The 10,021-nt window shown below is 42.3% G+C and overlaps 1 protein-coding gene across 1 annotated transcript in view; it reads right to left on the reverse strand.

Moving 5' to 3' along the window:
• The window catches only part of LOC100344493 (vomeronasal type-2 receptor 1), a 35,348-nt gene extending 26,132 nt beyond the window's left edge, over nt 1-9,216 (reverse strand). Inside the window, exons 1-3 of the mRNA XM_070072608.1 lie at nt 8,516-9,216; nt 6,735-7,026; nt 3,575-4,447 (exon numbers count right to left, since the gene is read on the reverse strand). Of these exons, the coding sequence (XP_069928709.1) occupies nt 3,575-4,447; nt 6,735-7,026; nt 8,516-8,754 (1,404 nt within the window). The 5' untranslated portion in view covers nt 8,755-9,216. The remainder of the gene's footprint in view (nt 1-3,574; nt 4,448-6,734; nt 7,027-8,515) is intronic.
• Nucleotides 9,217-10,021: the final 805 nt, after the last annotated feature.

The following is a 10,021-nucleotide window of genomic DNA, read 5'->3' on the forward strand; positions in this document are numbered from 1 at the left end:
AATACTTGGGGCAAGGAGATTCTAAACCAAGGGATTAACACGTGCCAAGGAATTCACTGCTCTGCATCCTGAAGTTCCATTCATGCTTCAAGGACAAGGATGAGGACAGAAAAAGCCATGGCCAAGGGTATCAACAATGGATGGAAATGACAACAACCTGGATGCTTTGATAAAATAATACCTGTTTAATCTTGCCTCAATCTTAGCTGTGCTAAGATAGTGCTGTGTTTCAAATCAAACAAAACAATTTGCACAGGGATATATTCCTGATCTCAGTCAGTCCCACCCACTCTGGGCTTCCGTTTCCCAACCAGCGGGCCTCATCCACTCCCTAACCCTGCACAAACCAGAAAGGCACACAATTTAGTGAACAGAGCCTGAATTAAGGTGTGTGATAACCTGGAATCATATCTTTGATTCTCTCAAATGTCATGACCTTGAGAAAAGTATACACCAAGTGAGCATTAACTCCTGGTCTGGAGAAAGGGAACAATCACGTCTGCTCTGCCTCTCTCAAAGGGATGAAGGCAGTAGACCTGAAAGCCTTAACAAGTGAGCACGCCGAGGTCAGAATTATTACAACTACCTTTCCCCGCTAGGATCGATCTGCGTCCCTGCCCTTTCATCTCTCCCTCTTCCTCTTATTATCTGCGCTTTTCAATCCAAAGAAACAGGCATCAGAGCTCACAAGCATCACTTTCATTGCCAACTCCAATGAGAGGAACTCGTGTTTTCTTTTCTCATCCTCAGAAAAGTCAAGTAAGGAAATGTCCAAAGGCTTCCACTCCCTGTCATTCCCTAGAACAACTTGCCCATACTTCCATCAGTATGTAATCACTGGATGGTAGGACACAATTCCCTTCCACCTAGATATGGCAACATAATTTATAAATGTCCAGTAAACTACTGAATAGATTTAATGTATATAAATGTATATTAAATGTATATGTATGTATATGTGTGTTTGTGTTCTGACTTAAATCTACTACTGACATTATCTAGGAAGAATGAGTAAAAACTTGATTATAATTTTGGTTTTAAATAAAACTAAAAATTTATTTTTATACATTTAAGGTGCTTTCTTAACTGACCATGCTAACCCTCTCTATTATGAAGTTTTGCTTTTCAGTTTTGATTTTCTGATAAGTGAGGAGTATATCAAAGAGAATGACCTCCATTAGTGACTAATCCACATTCACCTTGATACTATGCGGTCTATTGACTCTCCCCAAAGACCTTTCTCCCTGCAATCCTGACACATAATTGTAGCGCACTGAGAAAATTTAATATATAAAACTGCAATATTCAAATAATAAATTGGCAGGTGGCAATTTCACATACAAAAGGGTATTGATTTTTAACAAAAAAAATTATTCAGATGATTTTAAAATGAAGGATCTCCCCTAGGGTATTTAAAAAGCAACTTAATTTCTCAGTCCCTTTTAACACAATTTCCTTAGTACCAATGGATATACATACCACTCAAATTTTGGTTTCTAAATTCTATCCTTGAGAAAATGGAAAAGGGACCCTTATAATAAACAGCTGACTCCAGATCTGGGGCAGACAAACACAAGATGAGCCAGAAAGTCAGGAAGCTCTCAGGAAGGGTAAGGACTGGCCAGAAGGAAAGAGAAGCCAACTCAAATGGCTCCTAATGGTCAAATCTGGACAATTGTGAGCAGCAAACTAAATACCAAAAGTTATGGATTATTACTCAGACTAGAAATAAATACCCATGAGTCCATATCGATATAAATAAATCAGTGGAGGAGGAGAATTTCACCCAATAATGTAGAAATAATGAGAGAAATAAAAAAAATCTTTTTTTCCATACAGTAGTAGTTGTTTCAGGCAAGAGCATCAATAATAGATGCTAAAATGTGTTGGTGAATGATGAGAAACAGAACACTTTCAGAATGGAAAATACTGTCTCATAAATAAATTATTAACTCTGAAGATAATACAGTAACTTCACAGAAGAAACACATAGAAACACCACTTTAACTGACCAAAGACAAAATCAGCTACAATGAGATAATCATATCACATACTTCCTGATAAGAGGCGTAGAAAGAGACACAATGTAGCTTCTTTGACATTCTGGCCAGAAATACATAACCTCAACCTAATCATGAGACAAGTTCCAAAGACATTCTAAAAATAGCTGACTAGTCTTATCAAAAACATCAAGGTCATGAAAAACAAGGAAAGAAAAGGAAAACTATTACAGATTGGAGACTAAGGAGACACAAAATTTAACTCAATGTGCAATCAATTTCTTTAAAGGTGTATTTATTTATTGGAAAGACAGAGTTACAAAGGCAGAGAGAGAGAGAGAGAGAGAGAGAGAGAGGTCTTCCGTCTGCTGGTTCACTCCCCAAATGGCCACAATGGCCAGAGCTGAGATGATCAGAAGCCAGGAGCTAAGGCTTCTTCTGGGTCTCCCACAAGGGTGCAGAGGTCCAAGCACTTGGGCCACCTTCCACTGCTTTTTCAAGCACATTAGTAGGGAGTTTGGGAAAGACCAGAAATGGAAACACCAGGACTCGAACCAGCGCCCATATGGGATGCTGGCACTGTGGGCAGTGGTTTTTTTCTGCTACAACACAGCAACGGCCCCAGTGTGCAATCAATGGCTCCAAACACCATGAAACTATATAAGTTATCATGTGGGCCATGATAACCTATATAATATTACAAGAAATGATGGAGAGAAAGGGTTATGAAAAAAGAGATGAACTCAGAGAGATGGACAGGGCCTGTGTCATGGAGAGCCGACCGTGCAGACCATGGTGGGCATGCTTTCTCCTTTAGACCTAAGAGGGAAGGCACAGAAGGATAGCCCCAGAGGAGCATCTGGTTAGTCTGTATCTCAGCGAGAGCACTCTGGCTCCCTTGTCCCTACACAAGATGCTGGGGCACCACACTGAGACAGAAGATGTGGAGCCAAGCTCCAAGAGAGGTGCCCACAGTCTTCAGCTCCTGGTGTCCACGCCCACGCTGCGCATAGACTGCGCCTTCCAGTTTCCCTTGAGGTCAGATAGGACCACATGAGTAACCCCGGCTGACAGCTAGGAGAAGAGTTGTCTGTAATTTCCCAGATGATCCTCCCACGGCAGGCAACATGGCCACTTTGCCCCTTGCCCTTCCCGCCGGTTAGAATGTGGACATGATGACTAAAGGTGAAGCCCCAATACTATGAGTAGGAAAATGACAAGACAGAAGAAACCTGGGTCCCTAAGTCACCCTCTCAGTCCTAGAATGCTTTTCTTGAAATTTAATCTACACAAAAGGAAAAACCGCTAATTTTAAAAGCACTGCTTTTTGTGTTTGTTTTGTTTTGGTTTGGTTTTGGCATGGGGGGCAGGAGGGGGATTCCTATCCTTAACAACAAACCTAATAACAACTCTGTTAACAAAAGAAAATTTAAAATACCCATTTAGGACTCACATGCAAGGCCTAATTATTGGTCAGTGCATGATGAAATTGTGTCTATTAAGTACAAAAGCAAATTAATATTTTTAAGAGTGAGAATTCTGATCATTTCCATGGGGTAAAACCAACTACTTACCTGCCAAGGCTCAAAGTTAGGTAAATTTGAACACTTGTATTTTCCAAAGAATGGCCACCCTTTCTCTTCACATCTGCTCAGACGATCCAGGGCATAGGCCATCGCGTACACAGCTTGTCTGACATTGTTTGTAATTCGGAGCTGAGACACATCCAGGTAGGTATTTTTAAGATCCTCCAACTTCTCCTCTCCGGTACAGAATCTATCAGACATGGCATGTAATCGGTCTTCCTTACCGGTCATGTTCACCCTGTGGTCAGTATTGTACGGGACACTGCTATTGGGCCAGGTGCAGTTAAAAGCTGTTTGCCAGAATTCAATGGTCAGGACATCATTCGGATCCCTACTGGGATGTATGTCGTAAAGAAATTCCTTTAATCCTGGTATATCACTTCTTGGTACTGCAAACCCAATACTCCCACCAAAATATGGGAAATATTCGGGTTTTGCAATGGAGGCTGAGGTAATCCACGCTTCACTTGCTATCCATGTCCTGTCAGTTATGTTATGGTAAACCATTTCCAGCACAAAAGGACTGAGGTCAATGTCGGATGTATAAAGCACAATGACTTTCGCAGTGGAGGTCCTTACAGCGTCAACAACTTTTTGCATTTTCTCCTTGGAATAGACTTTGGGCAGGATCTCGGAGAATGCAATGCAGAGGTTGACACTCTCCAATTTCTCCTTAAAAATCTTCACTCCATATTTTCCATAATCATCATCAGCTGCTATAGTGCCTATCCAGACCCAGCCAAAGTGCTGGATAAGTTTTACCATGGCCTCAGACTGGAACTTATCACTGGCTATGGTGCGAATGTAAGATGGAAACTGGCGTTTGTCACTAAGAACTGTGCAGGTAGAGGCATAGCCCACCTACAATTGAAAATAATCATGTAATTATTAGAGAGCAATAGCAAATCTTAAATTATACAATTTCAGAATATACTGATTGGAGAAGGAAGGAACTCATGTATCTATGCATAGATGAAAAGCCTAAGATTCCTCTCCCTTCTCCCAAGTAAGGACTGTTGGAGAGAACACTCTGCACCTTTCCAGCCATCCTTTTCCCACCCTATCCCAAGAGAAAAGCCAATTATTAAGATGTAACATTCAATGTACTACTTTCCACAGAAGGGATCCTAGCACAGTCTCCTCCCCATTCCTCTGTGCTCATCCGAGTCAGAGTGAGTAAGTCAAGACATCTAAGGTCTTCCTCAGATCCAACATCTTATCATAGAGATGGCAAAGTGAATGGACTCACAGGCCATTTGGCAAGCCTAGTGTCTCATCTCTCTTTTTCTCCATGCATGTGTGTATGTGTGTGGGGGGAGTGGGTGTCTGTGCACATGTGTGTGTCTTTCTCTTTCTCTCTCTCTCGTCCTCCTCCTCTATCTTCTTTATCCTCCAACTCCTCTTTGTCTTTCTTCTTTTCTTCCTCTCCCTCTTCTTTCTCTTCTATTCCTCGCCCTTTTTCAATCTCCACCACTTTCTGTCTTCCTCTCCTCTTCTCTTTCTTTATATCTCTCTGCCAGGATTTCTGGTTTGCAGATCCTTAGACTGAGCTTGAAAAAGGTGATAAAAAGCAACACTTAGGGCCAGCGCCGTGGCTCAATAGGCTAATCCTCCTCCAACAAGTCATGATCTCCAACAAATTTCTCACAAGCCCTCATTTTATTGATATTCTGTAGATAAATATAGAATAAATTTTTTCTTAAATTGCTTAATAATTCTTGTATGTACTTTCCTTCTGTGAGAACTTAAGAATGTCTTGTGTGACTGGGAATTTCTAGCTATCTTACCTACGTTGTATCTATCTTCCTCTCAATCTAACTGACGCTACAGTGAAAACACACGTCACACTCTTACTTATCACATCCCATTCTCATCTCCTGGAAAACCTTCTGTGTTCTGATTCCACTTCTCTGTGACTGGCAACTCCCTCAGGAATGAGCCAGAATATTACTATCCTCTGTTTCCTTTACTGCTTGTCCTATTTTTACTCCATTGACCAAGTCTACATTCTCCTGTGGAATCATGCAAGAAGCAACATCTTAGGAAAGAATCTGGTTTCAGAAGCAGAGATCCTGGTTTCTACTCACAGCTACGTAACCGATCAGTGGGAGATCTCAGGCAAACCACTTAGCTCCCCTGAACCTCCCTTTCTCTGTGAGGGAAATCAGGGTAATGATAGACACACATTTTTAGGCTGCTCATTTAGTCGATGAGATAATCAACATGAAAGCGTCTCTCGTATACATGTCTTTTACCTTTTTCTCAGATGCATTGCAAGGACTTGAACAAGAAGATTGATCTAGAGCTTTCTAGATTATGCCTGGACCACAGTGGGTATTTGGTGGGAGACAGAGCTCACGGCTCACAGCAGCAGCAGCTGTCTGAGCTGCAGGATGCCCACACCAAAGCTGGAAGCGGTGTCTCCCATCCCTACTCCTCCTTCTGTTGCTCCTAATTTGTATTTGCAGCATTACAAAGAATATTATTTAACACTATATTTTACAAGTATTTCAAATTCTCCCATGCCTTCAGTAACTTCAGTAAGCTTAATCATCCTTCACATGAATAAGTCCTCACTATGAATCCTTCAAGGGCCCATCCTTAGAAATGCTTACAGAGCTCTGTTTACCTTTTCTTAATAACCTGTTCTTCTTAATATCATCTTTTCTTGTGTTTCAATGTGTTATTGTCTCCAAATTTAAGTAACTGGAAAAGTTAGCATCTCTAGACTCTAGCCATCCTGTGAAAGTCCGAGACCCACTGTACATGTCAGTGCATGAACAAAAAGGGTCTGAATAATAAGTGCTAACATAGACAACAATCAAAATGAGTTCCCAATACCATCCATCAATCAGCCACTGTGCTACAGAGAACTGTGCACAGTGAGATGGAAACATACAAATCACTGGGTCACAACCTCAAGCCAAAAATTAAACCTGGATCCCAGCGGATATGGAAGAGTCTCAAGTCACCTCTCAGCAGGCTTCAATATACACTTGCCTGATGCTACATAATTAGAGACAGCAGCATCATTCCTCCCTGCAACTTAATGCAGCCTCACCTGGCATCTTGCTATTTGCTGCAACTTAACACAGACCAAGTGTGTGTTTCTTCTTAAGTTAGCCCCCAACACAATACTCCACCATACCTGAGATAAATAATACAACCCCAGAATTCTTGAAACAGCAACTGATAGGGACGATCCACCTGATCCAACAATTCCTGCCAAGTATGCCCCAGTACTGTTTAGAAAATTGGGCCTGTTTTCTTCCTGCCCTGTGAGTAGTACCAATGCCGATTCCGTTGCTTTGGAGATGCTGAAACAGGTGTCAAAGATCTGATAACCCAGAGTAGAATTGGGCAAAATGTCCTTTCTTTCATTAATCTCTTTGATTGTGTGTATCATGGTTTTCATCCAGCGGAATCCCCGGAAGTTAAACCTGAAAAGAAATAGCTTTTGTCAGGCATGAGCATGCGGCAGGTCTTTGGGAGGAAAAGCAGCTCTTTGTTGGGGTTGGTAAGACTGGCTTTTTCCCAAACATCAGAGGGCACCTCCCTTGTCTGAGATCATTAATTTTTCCTAAAACTATCCAAGTTTAAGACTCAACAGTGAATGATCTTCATTGTTGACTGATTTGGGATGGGAAGAAGCTTTTTGGGAAGTCTTCTTGCCCTCTGTATATTTCATTTACTGTGAGCATTTCAAACTGCTGATTATCTCCTTTCACAAAAACATTCTTATATTCATCCGGGTTGTTGCTGTGGCACATCGGGTTAACGCCCTGGCCTGATGTGCCGGGATCCCAAGTGGGCTCCGGCTCTAGTCCCGGCCACTCCTCTTCTGATCCATCTCTCTGCTATAACCTGGGAAAGCAGTAGAAGATGGGCCAAGTCCTTGGGTCCCTGCACCCGTGTGGGAGCCCTGGAAGAACTCCTAGCTCCTGGCTTCGTATCGGCGTAGCTCTGGCCATTGCGGACAATTGGGAAGTGAACCAGTGGATGGAAGACTTCTCTCTGTCTCTACTTCTCTCTGTAACTCTTTCAAATAAATGACATAATTCCTTAAAAACTTTCTTATATTCCTAATTTTCTATCCAAACAAGACACCCAATAACCCCTACGTATTTTCCCTTCTATTGCAATCCCAGGGGCCATATGAGTCTCCTTTCTCTTCTCTTATTTTCTTCTGTACATTAATTATAACTTTAAAACACACGAAGATACTTAGGGTAGCAGTACAAAAAATTCATATATACTAACTCAAATAACATCTTTCTGCCATAATTTGATTGTTAATATTGAAGACATTCACCCCAGAATCCTTCTTTAGAGACTATTTGGACCTTAAGGACTGGTAGCTTGGAGGTGAGAGGATGCGGGGAGGAAGCCTTCAGCAACTGAAGGAACCTTGCCATTAATTTTAGGTCAGAAGTCAATCATTGTTCCCACATGCTGCATTCTCACTTGAGGTGAGCTTAGTTTATAACAACCAGCAATAAAACTATAACAGTGCTTTCCTAATTCTGCTTCAGTGCTTCTCAGCCCTCACTGCGTGCCTGAATCACCAGGCAGGCTGTCAAAACGCAGATTCTGACACAGCAGGTCTAGAGGCAGCCCAGGATTCCACATTCTAGCAGGCTCTCAGGAGATGTTGACCCCTCTCAGAGGAGCAATGTTCCGTATTATACAAAACGTGCTCCTTTTTGTCTGAGATGCCTAAGTGGGCAAACACCCACTGGAGAGTAACCTGTTCCAATTTGTAAGCAATCCTAGAATGTTCACCTTGCAGAAACTGAGGCCCAGAAACAAGAACTGTCTATCCTGAGTCAAACAGATAGTCAGGGATCCTGGAGCAGACACTGTCCATCACACCCACTGCTGCGCCCCGCCCCTGCTTTTGCTATAGAGAGAAGACTGCGAGAGGCTTACCCTTCACACTTCGCTGATACTGGCTCCAAAATAGACTCGTTTGCTGGGATGGTCCTGGAGTGAATTGGAAACAGGCCTCCAATGATCACTGAGTGGTTTTGGGCGTCTACATACCCATTCAAGTCAAACTTGCCCAGCAACCTGCAGGTCTGTTCCTCCTCTTCTTGGCCTTCAGTGCCCCACTCAGCCCACAAAAATGCAAGAAATCCTAGGACCAAGCATTTCTTTCTGCTGGCCATTCTAACAAGCTGAGTGCTGGGGAAATGGCCAGTGTTGAAATGATACAAGTTGTGATGAGGCACCGTGATAGAGTGGCACCCGAGGGCTTGTGAGCCTCATCCCAGTGGACTCAGCTTGCCACTACTTGCTACTTAATTGTCATCTCTCAATCAGCGAGCCTCCTGCTCATGTGCAATTTATGGATCTGGACTAGGAACTGAGAGCCCTTGTGAAGAGAGCCTCATAATAATCTCTGGTACACTTGGCAACAACGTGTGACATCATCGTGGGTTTGGGGTTTAGAAGAGTCTTCATGTCAGCTAAACTGTCCCTGTCTTGGTTGTCGAAGGTCAGCCCCAACCATTCTCCCATCAACCCCACTTGCAGGCGTGTCCCTCACATCAAAGTGAGAAAGGGCATCCTATTTCAACTCAGAGTGTATAAAAGCTTACACCAGGCCAAGCTCTTTCCTTAGGGCTATAAAAAAGCTGAGCGGAAAATCAAGAGATCTGAACTAGAGACATCACTTTGCACTGTGTTCTGCCACTATTTTAGTGTGGTTGTAAGAAAGTCACTTAATTTCTGTGCCTCAGTGTCTTCATCAGTGATGGGAGATGATACAAAAAGCTACTTTAGAAAAATTTTGCAAAGCCTGTATGGTTGGACGAACATTTTTCATGTGCATCATTTTCTCAAAGCTGCGCCTCGAGATGACGCACTGTCCTCTGCTCAGTCTCACGCCTTTATCCCCAGTCCAGGCTCACATCCCGATTCTTCCCTGAGGCTCCATCCCCTGTTCTTTCTTACCTGATCCCTTTCAATCTCTCAATTCAGGTCAGCTCATCCTGGATCCCTGTCTCCCTGTCTTCCCCTTTGGACCCTCTCAAAATCTCCTGCTGGAGTGTAAATTTGAAGTAGTAAGAACACATCCCAGGAAAGCAAACGTATTTCAAAAATCTGTGGAAAACCAGAATTAAAGAGTTTATTTTGTTGTGTATTACATATGCAATATATTCATAGTGTCCTCACAATCTACAAATTTATAATACAGTTTCCTGTGAATTTATTGAAGTATGTTGTACATATCAGAACCATGAAAAATGTGCGTACCCTTTGATCATGTGGTTTTACTTCAAATTATTTATCTGATGGAAGCAAAAGAAGACCCACACAAACCTGATGTATAAGGATATTCAGTGCAGTGTTTGTTCATCCTAGTAAAAATGAAACAAAGTAAATGCACACAGTAGGGACCTGCTTCATCAAGTATGGTCTGTTCACATGGCA

The sequence above is a fragment of the Oryctolagus cuniculus genome, chromosome 4 (genome assembly GCF_964237555.1).
Source record: "Oryctolagus cuniculus chromosome 4, mOryCun1.1, whole genome shotgun sequence".
Lineage (NCBI taxonomy): Eukaryota > Metazoa > Chordata > Mammalia > Lagomorpha > Leporidae > Oryctolagus > Oryctolagus cuniculus.